The following is a 16,821-nucleotide window of genomic DNA, read 5'->3' as shown; positions in this document are numbered from 1 at the left end:
CCAAAGGCGGCCTGATGGGAGCAGGGGGAGGTCCTGGCTCTGCCCTCCCGCAGGGAGGGGAGCCATGCTAAGACGCCAACCTCAGGGACTTGGGTTGGGTTCTGTTCTGAGAGCAGAGGACAACATGGGGCATTGTCAATAAACCAATTCTGAATCTCAACAAAAAAAAAAAGAGTAATACCAGCAGTTAACATAGGCAAGTGCTTTCCTCTCCCAACTTAGCTCAAGTCTTACACCTCAGAGTGACTTTCTGCCAGCCTTGTGCCCCACCTCCAGCCAGAGCCTTACTCCTGGAGCCCTGGGTAGGGATTAGTCCCAACATTCTCCGATTTCTCCACCAGAAGGCTTGGCAGTTACCAGAGAACCTCAGAGAGCGCTGCAGGTGGGATTATCAGGGATCTTGGCCCACATTTGACCAGTGTCCTGAGGTTGGCTCAGAGGAGGCTCTTAGGAAAGTCTTCCGCCACAAGGAACCAGAGCAGCAGCAGTAGCAGCAGGGACCAGCATCCAGAGAGGGGGCCCTGACTCATGGCTGCAGGAAAAACAGAAGAAAGAAATGAAGTGTGGTACATGGTGGTGGTGGGGGACAGACAGAGTGTAGGACGGAGACAGGCCGGCTGAGGGAACTGGAAAGATTACTCCATACAGTGCAGTGGGAGATGGAAGTGAAGTGCAAGAATGAGAGAGGAAGGTGGACAGGAGTGATGAGACCTGGGATCCGCTATAGCCATAGCACCCTCAGGCAGGGAGAGCAAAGGTCATGGTAGTGGTTGGCCCTCAGATCTTCCAGCTAGCCACTCCCCACTGGGTCTAAGAGCCGGGGACATCTTCTCTTCAAGATCAGCACTACTGACTTCACCAGCCACAAAACCGAAAAGAAAACCCCACTCACTGCTACCAAGTCGATGCCGACTCATAGTGACCCTGTAGGACAAGGTAGAACTGCCCCTGTGAGTTTCTGAGTCTGTAACTCTTACAGGAGTAGAAAACCCTGTCATTCTCCTAGAGCGACTGGTGGTTTTGAACTGCTGACCTTGCAATTAGCAGCCCAACCTATAACCACTACACCACCAGGGCACCTTCATCAACCATGAGAGCCCCAATTCTACTTCCTGAGGTCATTAATCTGAATCACCTGCTTTCTAGATTTACTCCTCAGCCTAAACCTTGGTATGAGCAGTGCTGAATGTACATGGGGCAAAAATCATAAACTTTTTCAGTGCCTAAAATTTCACCATTGGAACTCAAAGAAGAGGCCTGGATTTCGGAGCCCAGAGACTTCGCTCTGCTATAAACTCCCTCTGTTGCCTCAAGCAAATCACTTCCTCTCAGGGTCTCACTTTACTGCATGAGGGCAGTGCTCCCTGTTCCAGCAGATCCTTGTATGGTGAAGATCAATGAGATGGAATCTAGGCAAGGGAGGGAGACAGCCTGGTGGTGCTCCAGAGTTTGTTTTAGAATAGGGGTGGGGAATGTGTGGCCCTCGAACCTTCTACAGGCTCAGGAAATCATCAGTACCCATGAGTATCACAGGCCTCACCAAAGAGAAGCCATTCCCAGCCATCATCACACTGGGGGTGAGCTCATGAAAGGTTTGACCAGGATGACCTGTGAATGATGTCATAAATATCCAAACGGCCCTTGGCAGAAGAAAGGCTCCCCACCTCTGTTCTAGAGCCAGTTTGGATTCTATACCTTCACTAGCTGTGTAACTCGGCGCTGCCTGCATCTCTCTTTTTGTAGAACGAGGATGATAAGGATACATGCACCATTGGGTTGTGGTGAAGATTAATGACGGGATGTGCCTGGCACTCGAGGTGTTACTGTGTCATGGAGAACAGTGGGGACAAAGTAGAGGCTGCCCCTTGTTCACAGAGCCTGAGTGGGGAGAAGAGGTCCAAGGTGAAAGAGCCACTGTGACTACTTTCTTCTCTAGGAAGAATCCTCTGGGAAAGCCTGTCCCCACCTAGAGAAGTGAGTTCTGGCACAGCAGGTGTTCAAGGTTCCTGGGGAACCACCTAGTTCCATCTGCTTATGATACAGATGGGACTTAGAGAGAGATGAGGCCCAGAGAGAGCTGGGGCAGAGCCCAGGTCTCTAGCACTCAAGGCCTGGCCTTCTCTAGGACTCAAGGCCTGGCCTTGACCTTGGAAGGGGGGTCAGAGGAGAGCCCAAAGTGCTGTAACAGAAACAGTGGACTCTGCAGCTACAAGACAAGCTACAAGGGAAGACTTCGTGAGGAACAGCCTCTCCTCCCTCCCCTTAGGACAACCACAATATCTCTAGGGTCTTCTCCTGTGGGAAGGGTAGGTCTGGGCCAGAGTGTAAGTATATCAGCTCCTTTCACCCCCCACCTACCCATACACATCCAAGTGAGGGCCCAACCCCAGGGCTGCCTGCTCATCCCCAAACCAAGCCCTTACCTGAATTATCCAGACGACGGCACGGCCCAGACTTACACTGCTTATCTAGAGGGAAGAAACACCAAAGCATCAAAGGCTCAAGGCTTCTCCAGACAGAAGGCCTCAGAGGTCTGACAGTCCAACCATGCTTTGTTCTGAGGAAGGCTGCTGTGTTTTCCCCTAACGGCTCTCTTATGGTGAGAGGTAGGGTTGAGATGACCATGGCTGGAGCCCTAGTGACACAGTGGTTACGTGTTGGGCTGCCAACCCTAAAGTTTGAAAGCACGAGTCATTCCGAGGGAGGCATTCTAGTCCTGTAAAGAGTTAGCCTCCGAAACCAACAGGAGGCAGTTCTATGCTGTGCTAGACGGGCGCTATGCATCGGAATCAACTCGATGGCAATGACTAGGGCTCGCAAAGCTACGGTCCATTTCTGCCCCTCCTCCTGGGCCTTTGCCTCCCGGCCACACCGGCCAAGGAGGAGCTAGTCTGTGTTTTTCCTCAAGCAACCAACCTCACTGAGCCCACCCCGAACCTTCTCCCAGCTTAGATGTGGTCTAAAGTTCTGGCCAACAACCTACCTCCGACTACAAAAACTGAGCCTCACAAGCCCTTGGACACTGGTCCACTGGGAACAGCAGCCCATAAACCCAGAGATTGAAAATCTGGGTAGGTCCTGACTCGCCTCAGACCCGAGGACCCCACACCTGCCCCCACACAACCTGAACTGGAGATGAGGGGCGCAGCACTTGACTACTGCTTCCATCCACCCACCCCACCCCATGTGCTCCCACGTGCATACGCACTACAGCTCTTAATTCTATGCAGTCTAATCTCTGTGCTCCTCTAGGAAACCGAGGTTGAGGCTCTGATCAGTTTCTTGCCCAGACAGCCTAGATCAGGGGTCCTCAAACTATGGCCCGCGGGCCACATGCAGCCCACCGAGGACATTTATCAGGCCCGCTGGGTGTTTTTGTCACTGCTGCCTGTCCTGCTTAGCAGCCGGCTTGTCCAGTTTGCATAGGAATTTGTTCATAGTTGTTTTTTTTAAAAAAACTATAGTCCGGCCCTCCAACGGTTTGAGGGACAGTGAACTGGCCCCCTGTCTAAAAAGTTTGAGGACCCCTGGTCGAAATATCAGGGCTGGGAATAGAAGTTCATTACCTTCCAGCTGCTAGCTGGAGCAAGGCCTGGCCAGTTCTGTTTCCCTTCAGCTAAAGAGCCTCTTCAGCTTCCCAAGCAACAAAGGTATTGGAGGTGGAAACCCACAGCCCAGAGGGAAGGCACCCAGGCAGTGTGAAGACGGATGTTGGGACAAGAAGCCAGGGCTTCCAACCAGTTCATTCCTACCCCACCCGATGCTGAGAATCTGCCTGCGGAATCAGGTGGGGATGGAGGCTCTGATCCAGTATAGCTGGAGTGGAAAGAAACCCTCCACAGGAGGTCAAACCAGAGTGAACTGGCTCAAAGCCACGCAAGCAGCACCTTATCGGGATATCTCATCTCCCCTAGGTGGAAGGAGTGGGGAGACTGGTAGGTGTGGCCGAGCCCGCATCACGGTTTGATTTCAATATTTAGCCCCCTATGCCCTCAAAATGTGGGGTAGGGATTTGAGTTTGCCAAGACCCTCGTGGTTGGAGCCAGCTCACCTTCTGCACATGCTCAGATGCGTAGCCCTCCTTACCTTTGATGTACTCACAGTTGTATGTACTGCGCTTGCTCAAGGCCCGTAGGTAGATGCGAGCCGGGCCCTCTGCTGATTGGCTGGCGTTGATAACCTGGAAGGTCTCAAATGGGGGAATCAGCACCTCCTCCTCCCCAGGGAAGAAGGAGTAGCCCTTGATAGGAGCTCCTAGGCAGGTCCAGATGCCAAAGAAGGTGTCCTGACCAAAATTCTGGGCCGCGGAATTATGCAGGGATGCCGATGCAAACCCTCCCAGCCTAACGGTGGCTCTGGGTCCTGTGGGCCGAAAGCGCAACCCACTCACCCCGCGGAACACCTGGCGACACTGGCCTCGGCCCAGAAGCTGCAGGGCCTCCGTCAGCAGGAAATGGAGTGTCTTAAAGGAGAAGTGGCGGAGGTAGTGTTCCTGGGAGCGACCAGCCTCGCGCACAGCCGCGTTGAACATCTTGTGCAGGGGACTGTTGGCCGTGTAAGCCAGGAGGGCCACCGCGTGCTCCTCGCGGAAGCCTGGAGGCGGCTGTGGTGGCCGGGTAGCGCTAAGGCCCCAGGCCTCACTCCAGGTCTGGCGCTCCTGCCACTGGCTGCTGGCCAGCGCCCAGCCGTCCGCATACACTTTGTTGGCCTGGAACTCCGTGTGGTTGAGATCTGGGAGAGCGGCGGCCATGGCCGCTGCACAGCCAGCATATTGATCATCGAAGGAGGTCAGGGCCATGTCCAGGGGCATTTCGTGAGAGAAGAGATTTCTACGTCGTATGGGATGGTTGGGGGCCTGCAGGGCAGGGAGCATCAAGGCCTGAGAGGAGGGATCTTTGAGAGAATGGGATCATAACCAGCTGTCCCCTCCCCTGAGGTGCAGCTGGTGTTGCTTAGAACTCCATACACACCTGGAGGGGCAGGGGGTCGGGAACTACCAGCTGGATGGTCCCTAACATCTAGGAAGCTTTGGGCATTGCTCATTGCTGTGCGACTCTGCAGGTTCCAAGAAACAGCCCAGCACCCTGCGTGGATGGGGATAGTGCAGGTGACCATACCTGATGTGCTCCCGGGAGACCCAGGGACACAAGCAGCAGAGTCAGCACCGCGGGCGTGTACATGTTCGCGCTGGCCCCGGGCAAAGTGATGGTCTCTCTGGGGTCTCACTTTCCTCATCTGGAAAATGGGAATGTTAATCTGTACAGCTTAATGCATATTATTCTATACCTAATTTGTGCCACTCCCAGTGCTCGGCCCAGAGAACCACCAGATACAAAAGCAGGCTCAGAAGGGAGAACCCTGTTTGCTGAAAGGAACCTGGGAGACTTCTTGGGGGCGGTAATTGTGAACAAGGGTCTTGCAGGACGAGTAAGGGAATAAGACTGGAACTAGTCTTGGAGGGAGGAGGGCAGGGGAGGGATTTGGGAAGGGAACTTTGGGGGATCATAAATGAGAAGAGCACATGTCTTAGAGTTAGCAACTCACAGGCTAGACGCAGAGAAGGTCTGCCTCCAGTGTAGCAGAGCTTGGGCAATAGGGATGTTGGAAAGACGGAATGGAGCCAGGCATGAAGGAACTTAGCTGTCATGGTGAGGAATCTAGTCTTCTTCATCTCCTGAGATGTGTGAGGCTCAGAACAAGAATAAACCCAGGGGTGCTAGCTGAGGGGACCACAGCAGGCCTTCAACGACAAGTTTAGCATCAGGCCCTGCAGAGACAAAGCAGTGAAAGAGACCACAGTCTTACGACAGGGAAGTCCAACTAAGGACTTTGGATGATGTGGCCTAAGTAGGGTGGACCCAGAATTACTAGGCAGAATCTTCTGGACTTGGTGGGAATGACATAGGAAGCAACAAGAGGAAAATCAAGGGTGGCACGCAGGTCTGCTCTCTCCAAGTTGCAAGCACAGGAGAGGAGCAGCAGGGACTGTAAAAGCTCATGTGGGGCATGTCATCAAAACCAAACGCGCTGCCATCCAGTCAACGCTGACTCAGAGTGACCCACTGCAGCCATTCCTGAGAGTAGAAAGCCCAGTCTTTCTCCCTCGGAGCTGCTGGTGGTTTCAAACTGCCAACCCTGGGGATCACAACCCAACACGCCACCAGGGCTCCTTGGCATGTAGGAGGTGCTCAATGAAAAAGGTATTTGATGAATGAGAAGGTTTGGAGCGGAAATGATGAGTTGTTTGGAACTTAGGAACGGTCCAGGGCCAGACATCTCCAGGAGGTAGCAGACCGGACCAGAAGAAAAGAGACTTGGGAGTCATGAAGGTACTGGTTCCGGGAATGATGAGATCACCATGGAAAGAGGAAAGAAAGGGATGAGAAGAGAGAGAGCTGCTTGGAGGTGACGCTGAAGCACAGGCCAAGTGCAGCTCCCTCTGGATTCCTGGAGGCTCTTCACTGCTGGCCCTTGGGTTCTGGGCGATGCCCTCAGATCCTTGTGGTAAGTTTCCCTTTGGGCATTATCTGGCTCGGTGTAGTTGCTGTTAACCTGCCGTTTGAAGAGTTTCATTCAGCCAGTTACCTGAGCGGCTCACCCAGGTGTCTGTCCTTTCAATTACTCATCAAGCATGAATGCCGTCTCCAACCACGGTGAGGCACAACATGGAGGCGTCCTACATTTCCCTTCTCTGCCCTGCCTCAGGTTTGCACCTGCCTCCTCTCAGATCCCTTTGCCTTCACTGTCCCTGCTGCAGAGCCACTCTCCACAGAGCTGGGGAGCTGGGCTTGTGAAATTCAAACTGATCATGTCACTTACCTGTTTATAAGCCCTCTGTGCCCAAGCAATCTCAAAATAAAGGGTCAAGATGCAGAATGAGAGTCATGAGAGAAGAGATGAGAACTGCTAACCAAATTGGAAAATTTCTCCGTACCCAAAGAACAGAGTCAACCGCCTGAGCAGACTTCTTTGCCTCCGAAGTACAGAACTAAATTTCCCTCGCCATGGCTGTGCACATACTACCCAGAATGACCTTCTCCTGGCTCCTCTTTCTTCAAGGCTTAAATCAGGGTCACCCACTCCAGGTTCCTTGGGGTTCCTATATCACCATATGCTTTCCCCTGCCACCCTCTAAACCACTGTGCTGACCTTCTGTGGGTGTGTCTCCCACCACAGGCTGTGAGCTCTTTGGGGGCAGGGGTGCAGCAGGATCTTTTCCCTGTTCCCAGGGCTCAGCCAGAGAACCAGGCACAGGTGAGCCCTTAGGGAATGCTTGCTGAGCGTCTGGGAGGCTTTCAGGGTGTAGTTCACAGTGTAGATTACTGTAGAGAAGGTGGATTGCCGACTTTGGCCACCAGTGTTGAAGAAACATGGGGCAGGGCCAGGCTAACGGCTTGGTGAGAACACAGGAGATAAAGAAGTAGAGGGGCAGGGACAGTCCTTCTTTTTATATAGCCCCTGCCCTGATCTTGTCCAGGGCACTTCCTTCCCCCAATCCAGGCACTTGCTGAATATTCCCTTTGAGGAAAATACTCTGCATTGACCTCCAAATCTTTCCCCAAACTGTCAAGTAGCTCAGAGTGCCCTGACTCTCCAATCAGAGGCCTTCCCCCAACTCCCTCCATGTATGCCAAAACTCCATTCATCTCCCCAAACTCCAAACCAAAGTTGATGCCGACTCAGAGTGATCCTGTAAGACTAGAACTGCCCTTGTGAGTTTTGAGACCGCTACACTTTACAGTTATAGAAAGCTCTGTCTTTCTTCTGTGAAGCTGCTGGTGGTTTCAAACTGCTGGCCTTTTCTATTAGCAGCCCACTACCAGCAGGGCTCCCAAATGCCCCCTAAAAACTCCTTTCCTTGCCCAGCTCCAGGAAGGAGGGTGATAAATTCCTTACCTGAGCCTTTTCCAGGGAGGGGAAGCTGGTGCTAGGCTCTTGCTCTGACAACCAGGGGAAGTGGGGGACAGGCTTCTCCTTTATACTGTCAATTTCCCCTGTCCCCTCCCCCCAACAGCTGCTCAGAAATGTGACACTCTCCCCATCTATTTATGGATGGCTCCTCAAAGTTCAGCAACACCAGCTTCCACTCAGTCTGCCCTGGGCCAGTGCTCCTCACCTGAAAAGGGGAATCCTTGAGGCCAAATGAAAGTGGGCTGAGACATGGAGGATCCAGGCTCAACAACTGCCCTCCACAGCCTCCCCACCGACTTCGGTCCCATGCTCTGATCAGACGAGGGACGGGACCGAGAAGGCCTCAGAGAGCATCTACCGACCTTGTGTTCCTTTCACATGAACTGTGGGACTCCCCTAACACCAGCTTCCACTCAGTCTGCCCTGGGCCAGTGCTCCTCACCTGAAAAGGGGAATCCTTGAGGCCAAATGAAAGTGGGCTGAGACATGGAGGATCCAGGCTCAACAACTGCCCTCCACAGCCTCCCCACCGACTTCGGTCCCATGCTCTGATCAGACGAGGGACGGGACCGAGAAGGCCTCAGAGAGCATCTACCGACCTTGTGTTCCTTTCACATGAACTGTGGGACTCCCCTTAGGGGCAAGGAGAGATTCCTGGACAAAGGATGTTAGATGGTGGCTCTCGTCCCCACCACTGGCTTGACATGTGACCTTGGAGACCTTTTTTGTCCCAATTTGGCCTCTGTCCAGTGAGTACATTTGAGTCCATCTCTTGGGGTCTTTCTTGGGTTTCAGGGTTCAGCGGGGGAGAAGCAGTTCCCAAAGCCAGAAAGCAAGGGGGACAAAGCGGTTGGCCGCTGCATCCAGACAGGCTCTTCTCTTCCAGCCACTACGAACACGCAGGTCCCTCCAGGGAGAGAGGCAGGCAGGCCACGTAGCCCAGAGGTGGCTTGTCATAATGACAAACAGTAGAAGGACTCCGGAAAAATCTAAGCTATGGGGACATTGGGATGGCCAGTCTCATTGGAGGAGGTCAGAAGAACTGGTCTTGAAGCTGTGTTTGTGTAATAAGCACTGTGTGGGGGGAGGCCTCTCTCCCTTCTTTCCTCAAGTGTGGCCATATATTTGTCTTCCCTGTTGGTCCACATGAAGGATTTGGGGAAAAAGAAACTTGGTTGACCATCTGAAGAGGCGGGGTGGACAGGGGTGGGGCTAAATGATGAGCACATCAGAATGGAGGCCTTTGGGTAGGTCTCACCTACCCCCTGCACCCCAGCTCCAGCAGTGGGCATCTGACATTCCCGGCCCTCAACTCCTGCGGCCACCGTGAGAGAGTGGCGGCCTGCCTAATGCCCTGGCTGTCAGCTGGCCATTTACTGCGTTCCAGCTGGCCTCTTCTCCTGTGACCTCTGATGGAGCTTCAAAGCCAGGGTATTTATAGAGGAGCCCAGAGGAGGTGGGGGAAAGACTGTGCTTATAAACACTCAGATGGCTTGGGTCTGGGAGTCATCAGAGAGGGCCTGGGGAAGGGCGCAGGCTGGACCCTGAGGATCTGAGGCAGAGTTCTGCATCTAGTCCAGCTTTATGGACTCAGAGAGATAGGGGAAGGGGTCTAGGAAGGAGAGGGACCCAAGACTCAATTCACTAGAGCACGTGACCCATAGCTGAAGCCATATGCAAATTGAAAGCAAATGAGCCAGTGCCTAAGCTGTGACCTCTAAGGGGGGCGGAGCTGTGGAACCCGCACGTGGGTCCTGGGGCCTAGCGGTCCGGCAGCCAGGGCCCAGCTAGGTCAGGGCCCACCCGAGTGAGAAGTCCAGTCTCCCGAGTATGCTCCCCACCTCGGCGGCAGAGGTGTCTGAGAAGGTACCCACCATTCTTGGGAAGTTACTCCCCTCGCCCCTGTACCGCTATCGCTGCCCCCAAATCCCCAGTAAACCAAAGGGGAAGGGCGGTGTCCAGTTACTGTCGCGGGGGCTATAGTTAGCCTCGGGTATTTTGTTTATCAGCGGACTCCAGGGACAGTGCTGCCCTGCCACCAGAGCGCCATCTCGCTCCGTTTCCGCGACCTCTGGGTGGGCCTCGGCCCCCTCCCACTTTCCTCTGCATTGGCCAAAACCGTATGAGGACCACAGCCGCTCAGCATGGGGCGTCCAGGAGTAGGAGCTGAGACCCTCCGTGGTGCTGCGGGACTGTGAAGGCCAGGGCCCGCCCACACCCGGGCCCGCCCTTGCTTCCCCCAGTTCGTGACCTGAAACCCCCTCACGCCGCCACCGAAGAAGGGGTCCAGGTCTCCACCCTTCAGCCCATCGAAGCCTGGATTCAGCCTCTGCCAGTCCCAACCAGACCTCGTCCTCCTGAGTCTGCCCCAGGAGAGATGTGGGTGGCTCTGTTGATGGCCCTCAGCTGCATCGGCCTCCAACCCCTACGGCAGGTACCTGTGGGGAACCACCTGTGCCACTAAGGTAGTTGGGGGACAGAGCCTGAAGAGCTGATACAGCACATCTCGTAGGGACGCTTCCCTAGGACCCCACCCCGCTTACTCTTTTTCCTCTCAGGAACCTCCATCCCTACCAGGAGCTCCCAGGTAATTCACTGAGCCACTCCCAGTGTCTCTGCCTCCACCCCTGCTTCCTCACCGACCCTCCTCATTTCACACCCCTCCCCTCCCCTCCCCTCCAAAGGTTCCACAGAAGCAGAACCATTGGGCTCCCTGTGTGCTGCAGTCCTGTTGACGTTCCCCATCCCTCCCCTCAGGTTCAGGGATAAGGGCTTCGAAAGCAGAGAGGACTCTGGGATCTCAGCTGAGCATCTTGGACAGCTCCCTGAGGAGGAGGGGGAACGTGTCTGAGGAGCAAGGAAGGGGTCTGGGATCAGGGGGGATGTTGGCATTGGCTAAACATTTGTATAAACATTTAAGACTCTGTGAACTGAGTCTTAAAGCCAGGAAAGCACTTAGAGGTCATCTACACCACCTCCCCTGCCCCCTCAGGGTGCAGGGTGCTCTCTGACGCCAAGTAAAGCTCTGTGAATCCTCACAGTAATCCTGTGAACTAGGATGGATCCCTACTTCATAGGCGGTAAACTTGAAATCCAGAAAATTTCTGTCTTGCACAAGATCCCCCAGCTCGGCTCGTAGATGGTAGTGAGGGTTTGGATCCATGTCTGTCTGACTCCAAAGCATCTTCCTGCACCCTCGCCAAACTGTTCGCATACACCAGATAGCCAGCTATGGAAATGAGGTTCCGTTTCTGAGCTCATCTGGCACCCAGCCCGTCCAGTGCTCTGAACTTACCCCCTTTCCTGTGTGGCTCCTGTTACTTCCATAGGTCCAGGCTGTCCCCGTCCTGTCCCTGGGCTTGGCCCCAGACACTTTTGATGATGCCTATGCGGGCTGCTCGGAGGAGATGGAGGAGCAGGCAGCCTCCCTGCTTCAGGAGGAGATGGCCTCCCACGCTCTGCTGCGGAAGGCCTGGGGGGCAGCCCAGGCGGCCTGGGAAGTCAGGCGCCCAGGGCTCGCCTTGCCGCCGGGTTTCCAGGCCCAGCACGCGGTGGCGATCATGGTCTACACCAACTCCTCCAACACCCTGTACTCGGAGCTGAATCAGGCTGTGCGAACCGGTGGTGGCTCTCGGGAACTCTACATGAGGCACTTCCCCTTCAAGGCGCTGCATTTCTACCTGACCCGGGCCCTGCAGCTGCTGCGGGCCAACAGTGGCTGTGACCGGGAAGCTGGCGAGGTGGTATTCCGAGGTGTGGGCAGCCTGCGTTTTGAACCCAAGAGGCTTGGGGACTCCGTCCGCTTTGGCCAGTTTGCCTCCAGTTCCCTGGATGAGGCAGTGGCCCGAAAATTTAGTAATGCCACCCTCTTCTCTCTAAGGACTTGCTATGGGGCTCCTATCCAGGCCCTGTCTGTCTTTCCTGAAGAGCGCGAGGTGCTGATTCCTCCCCACGAAGTCTTCATGGTCACCAGGTTCTTCCGGGATGGAGCCCGGAACCTAGTGACTCTCAGGAGCTATAATCAGACCTGCAACCACTTTAACTGTGCCTACCTGGGTGGTGAGCTGTGCATGGGGGAGACAGGGAGTGTGGAATAGGGCAGGATATCCTGATGCAACCCCCCAAGTCTTCCAGGCGACCCACTTGGTTAATGGGGGAAAGTTGAGGGGAGAAACCAGCCAGGCTTATTGGCCTCTGTGACTACAAGCTCTCCGTGTTTCCTGGACCCGTGACTGCTGTCGGGCATTCATAGATGTTCTGTAAAGGTTCCGTCTGCTAGCTCTAGATAGCCCAGCCTAGGACAGTGCTGCCTTGCTTTCGCCTTGGCCTTAATGAGAAGACCCTGGTCCAGGAGGTTAGCACACAGAGGAAAGAGCCAGGATGAAGACTGCTCAGCTCTCAGGAGGCTGCGGGCTGGAGGGTGGGGGTGGCGGGGGTGGAGGGGGGATTGACAAGACAAAGGCAGAAGCGCTGGTCCGGGGTATTAGCGGGCAGGGGACAGAATGGAGGAGTGATGGGCTGGGGTGGGAGCAGGGAGGGCTGGACAACCTGGAAAGTTCTAAAGGAACAGAGGAGGAAGGGAAACCAGCAGTTTGCACTCAGGAGAAGAGAAAGATGAACTGAGAGGTAGGGGGCCCGAGCTGGGGCCTGGTGGGAAGGGAAGTTTGGGATATGAGGGTCTGTCGACAGGGAGGCCTCACCATGCGGTCTGTTCCAGGGCAGAAGAGGCGGAACTGTGTATTGGCACCAAGTGAGTCACCCATCTGCCCCCGCCCTCAGCTGTTTCCACTCCCACTGCCAAGCCCTTCAGCTGCTTTCCTTCTCTCTGCAGAAGGGGAGCAGCCAGACACCCCTCTTGAGGAGGCCTTCTCTCGGCTGTCTCAGAAGACCATGCTTTTGGCCCCCGGGGAGTTCCTAGGAGCTGAAAGCCCATCGCCTGCCCTTTAGGAGCCCTGGGAATCGGTGGCTCTCATACGGAGAAGAGGGCCTTCAAAGAGCTTCGAAGTAAGAACATGGTTCCTGAGCTAGTCCTAGCAGCCATCTCCCCAGGCTCGGCACCCACGTGGGAGGACCCGAGGCCAGACAAGGTGGAGGGAACCTCACTTTGAGCAGGGAACTTCCGGGGACAACAAGGGCAGTGCTATGATGGCCACTCGATTAAATCGTGTTGCAGCGCAGAGGCGTCACATTTCATGACTGTTTTTTTCCTTGAGGCTGGAGCAACTGCCCTGCTCTGTGCCCGCCAGGCTCAGGACCAAAGGACAAACACACCGCCACACATTGTAATCCACAAAGCCAGAAGTGTTAGCAGTCAGAAGACCCTCAAAGCAACTCTGAGGGGGGGCTGAATTCCTCAACCCCACTTGTCGGGTGAGGGTGGAAAAGGGAGAGACGGAAGCCCTTGGCCCAGGGTTAGAGAATTAGTCTGGCAACCAGGCCTCTGCCTCCTGATCCAGATCTCTTGCCACCAAAGCATTTGAGGAAGCCCTGAGTAGGCCCCGGAGCCCCAGATGGATCCCTGGGACATCGCTGCCCTTCTCCCTCGGGTACCCATTTCTGTGGGGGCCAGGGGACCCTCCAGAGATCCAGAAGCAGAGATTCTCAGACACCGGGGACATCTGGCATCCAGAACACACATTGTATTAAGGCAAAGAAAGCAACACAGCTGTACTGAGTTCATCTAGGCTGTTCTACTAAACAACAGAAGGGGCCCTCCCACTGCCTAGGACCCCCCCCTTTGACTCCTGGGACAGGTCCTCAGCCTCCTCTGCTTCCCGCTCCCTGTGGACCAGCACATGAGCTGGGGAGGAGGGGCCAGACTCTCCAGGGTCCTGGGGTCCTGTTTCTGAAGATGCTTGGGTTTCCATAACTCCCGGCACGGTCAGCTCTGGGGTCTCAGGGATGGGTGGCCCCAGGTTCTGGAAGCTGTTCCGCACTCGGGTGATGTAACGACAGAGGATGCTGGCACCATCGGGGGGCCGGGGTGTCCGTCCCTCTGCTAGGGTCTGCCGCACTCCAGCAACCTCACTTTGCAGTCGAGACACGGTCTTGGTCAGCTCCGTCAGTCTGTTGCCCAGGTCTGCAGGGTACGGAGCATTAGGAGCAGGCCTCAAACGAAGTCCCCCCTGTGCCACTTCTTCCCCAACAGCACCCCAGGGTTTCAAACGCACTTGACCTACTTCTCCCTTTCCAGAAAACAAACCAATACCAAAACGTACTCAGTGCCCCTCACCCCTCTGGCCATTAAAACCGTTTGTACTACAGCCCATGATCCAGGATGAAGTGTAGGTGTCTGTTTTTGCAGCCCCCTTGGGTCACTGCAGTGCCCTTCAGGGGAGGGCACGAAACACTTTGGGAAACACAGCCCCCCACCCCCAAATGCAGCGCCTGGAACAAACAATAAATGTTGGTTGAAACGGCAACCAAGTGATTCAGTATTGGAAACGAACCCTAAGGTACACGAATGAATGGATGGGGAAGGAGAGTGAGTGAGAGGGAGTAAATGAAACGGCAGAATGCACTCCTGAGCCGTCCAGGGGGAAACTGACTGCAAGGGGCTTCTAAGAGCAGGGGAGAATGGGAAGACATCTATATGCAGGCTGGGTGAGGGCTATGAGTCTGGAGGTGAGCATTTGTCTCAGGAAGGGGGAAAGCTTGGCATGGACAACTAACCTTTCCGACGAGTCTCCTCAAACTCACGGCGGGCCGTCTCTATGTAGCGCTGGACCAGGGCCTTGATGACTCGAAGCCGGTAGGATCCTTTTTCTCCTTCCCCAGGCCCTGCTCCTGCCCCGGGATTGGCCTGGAGCAGGAAGACAAGAGGGTGGGAGAGATTGCCCACCTCCAGCATCCTCTCGTCCTCAGCTCTGCCTGTAGGCAATCAAGGACGGAGGCAGAACCTGTGCAGGCTTGCAGTCCCTGGAGGCCACACACCCAGACCCGGGTCCACTGCCTTCACAGGGGTGGATAAAAGGACAGGCACACACGGACGGTGGGGGCTGGAAGGTGAAGGGGGGGTGGTCAAAGATAGACTGAGCAGGGCATTGCTGAGCTGAACTTCCTCTCCTGCTTTTCTTGGGGTGAGTCAGTCGAGGCTAACCCTGTCCTTCAAATCCTACAGAGAGGTCGAGCTGGGGACGTGGGGAGGCATCTGCATGGACGTGCTTGTGCAAACTAGAGTGGCTGATTCTGGTCTGGATTTGGTTTGGGGACAATACCAGATGGGGCAGATGACTGGCGGCGGCGGCGGCAGCGGCAGAGCACTGGACTTGGGAGACATGGAGTCAAGGCCAGCTCAGTCATTCCGCAGCCATGTGCCTCAGCCCATGATTCAGCCTCTCCCTGCGTGAGGGTCTCCACGTGGAAAATGGAGATGGTAATCAGACCTGCCTCACAGGGTGGCACAGTGCCTGCTGTAGAGTAGGGGCTTTACACCTTCTTAAATTATTATTATTTTTTAATTAAAATACTTTCCTCTATTTTCTAAGTACTTTATAGTTAGCCTGTTTACTTCCATAACAAAAATTAAAATTAAAATTAATTAACTATCTTAAAAGGAGAAAGAGCTGGAGCAGACAGAGTTTAAGAGAGAGAATGACAGCCCTTCTCAGCCACAGAAGATTAAAGCATTTCCTTTTCCTGAGGCTGCAGGACAGGGAGGGAGGAGGGAGGGGCCTGACTGGGCCAACCCAGAGCATGCTAGTGAGGCGAAGGTGGCTGGGACCTCAGTGGGGATGCAGTGGCGGACTGAGGTCTGGTTGGTCTGTAGTCATCTAGCGAACGTAGTGTCTCTGCTCATCACAGTGAGACAGACAAGCAAAGGGCCAGGGAACTGAATGCTACACCTCAGGAGAGGCAAGAGTATTGCCCAAGGGCAGAAGAAACCCTGACAGGCAGCCTGCAAACGTGCCTCAGGTAACCCTAACAGAGCCCGGAAGGGTGGTAATCCTGGATGTGGGAGTTCCAGATCTGGGAGATGTTCACAAGGAAAGTGTGGAGGCAGGCTGGGGTGGGATCTGGGGAATCGGAGGCATGGACTTTTTTGAACGCATCCTGCTTTCTCTGTGCTTTTGCGCAAACCTGTTGCCTGAGCCCAGAGCTCCCTTCTTGATCTTATCCTTCCCTCTACTTCCTGTCTACCTTCAGAATCGTGATCTACCTTCAGCAGCTCTGGAAAGCCTCTTTGGTTCCTGAGGTTGGGTCTGGGGCTTCTTTCTATCCTATGCTTGTCATTCTATACAACTACAAAGTCACTGTTACTTCAGCTCTTCAACATACCGTTATGTATATTGCTGCTTCCAATATATGTGTAAGTGTTTGTGGAACAAAGCACTGACCAGCCGGAGTATCTGTCTATCCAGAGACCCCAGAGCTTGAGAGATGACTTGTGGTGCAAGGGAGGCTCTAGCTTAGGGGTGAGCAAACTGCAGCTCTCAAGCCATATGCGGGTCTTTTGGTGTGTACATGTGACGCTGAAGTAAAATTGAAATGTTTTAAGGGATATTATTAAAATAATGGTGATTTCATTTGTAAAAATACATTTATGGCTCTTGAAGAATGTTTAAACTGTTGTGAGAAACAGGACCGACTCTTCTATCCCAAAAGTTTGCTAACTCCTACTGCAGCTTAAAGAGATCCTCAGGGTAAACAATGTTAAGGGGCTAGAACGCTCCACAGACCTGAGTCATGATGGTCTGAATTAGGCAGGGGCTTTACGTCCATTCCAGACTGGTCAGGGGGCAATACAACGGGTCCCTGAGTCCTTTGCAGTCCTAGAGCCCTTTCTCAGGCCTCTAGCAACCTTTTTTCCCCCCTATTAAACTTAAATTCACAAGTATGTGGGAGGACTTGCCTCTCTGATACATGGCTCAGTTTAGGATAAAAGGCTTGTCTGAAGTTTAGAATGTGTTG

The 16,821-nt window shown here is 54.3% G+C and overlaps 3 protein-coding genes across 3 annotated transcripts in view; 1 reads left to right on the top strand and 2 right to left on the bottom strand.

Annotated features, from left to right (window-relative positions):
• Positions 1-429: 429 nt before the first annotated feature.
• ART1 (ADP-ribosyltransferase 1) lies at positions 430-5,180 on the bottom strand. The gene is made up of 4 exons (XM_004708907.2): positions 5,118-5,180; positions 4,087-4,855; positions 2,424-2,468; positions 430-532 (listed from the first exon to the last, which is right to left on the bottom strand). The coding sequence occupies exons 1-4, from the start codon at positions 5,178-5,180 to the stop codon at positions 435-437; spliced, it is 975 nt and encodes a 324-aa protein (XP_004708964.1). The 3' UTR covers positions 430-434.
• Positions 5,181-9,861: 4,681 nt separating this feature from the next.
• Positions 9,862-13,055, top strand: ART5 (ADP-ribosyltransferase 5). The gene is made up of 4 exons (XM_045293167.1): positions 9,862-10,345; positions 11,241-11,970; positions 12,629-12,661; positions 12,743-13,055. The coding sequence occupies exons 1-4, from the start codon at positions 10,289-10,291 to the stop codon at positions 12,856-12,858; spliced, it is 936 nt and encodes a 311-aa protein (XP_045149102.1). The 5' UTR covers positions 9,862-10,288; the 3' UTR covers positions 12,859-13,055.
• Positions 13,056-13,528: 473 nt separating this feature from the next.
• XNDC1N (XRCC1 N-terminal domain containing 1, N-terminal like) overlaps positions 13,529-16,821 on the bottom strand; it is a 30,803-nt gene continuing 27,510 nt past the window's right edge. Inside the window, exons 20-21 of the mRNA XM_045293095.1 lie at positions 14,584-14,713; positions 13,529-13,990 (exon numbers count right to left, since the gene is read on the bottom strand). Coding sequence (XP_045149030.1) covers positions 13,605-13,990; positions 14,584-14,713 — 516 coding nt within the window. The 3' untranslated portion in view covers positions 13,529-13,604. The remainder of the gene's footprint in view (positions 13,991-14,583; positions 14,714-16,821) is intronic.

This window comes from Echinops telfairi, unplaced genomic scaffold (assembly GCF_000313985.2).
Source record: "Echinops telfairi isolate 266 unplaced genomic scaffold, ASM31398v2 ScPeMD7_1713;HRSCAF=2227, whole genome shotgun sequence".
In the NCBI taxonomy this organism is placed as follows: Eukaryota; Metazoa; Chordata; class Mammalia; order Afrosoricida; family Tenrecidae; genus Echinops; species Echinops telfairi.
The sequence above is the reverse complement of the archived record's forward strand: the minus strand, read 5'-3'. Positions and strand labels throughout refer to the sequence as shown.

Bases quoted from the DNA above. Each gene is read 5' to 3' on its own strand.
- ART1 (XM_004708907.2), bottom strand. From the start codon at position 5,180: ATGTACACGCCCGCGGTGCTGACTCTGCTGCTTGTGTCCCTGGGTCTC. The intron at 4,856-5,117 runs GTATGGTCACCT...CCTGCCCTGCAG, and splicing joins GTCTCCCGGGAGCACATCAG to GCCCCCAACCATCCCATACG. The intron at 533-2,423 runs GTAAGGGCTTGG...TTTTTCCTGCAG, and splicing joins CCGTCGTCTGGATAATTCAG to CCATGAGTCAGGGCCCCCTC.
- ART5 (XM_045293167.1), top strand. From the start codon at position 10,289: ATGTGGGTGGCTCTGTTGATGGCCCTCAGCTGCATCGGCCTCCAACCC. The intron at 10,346-11,240 runs GTACCTGTGGGG...TTACTTCCATAG, and splicing joins GCCTCCAACCCCTACGGCAG to GTCCAGGCTGTCCCCGTCCT. The intron at 11,971-12,628 runs GTGAGCTGTGCA...GGTCTGTTCCAG, and splicing joins TAACTGTGCCTACCTGGGTG to GGCAGAAGAGGCGGAACTGT.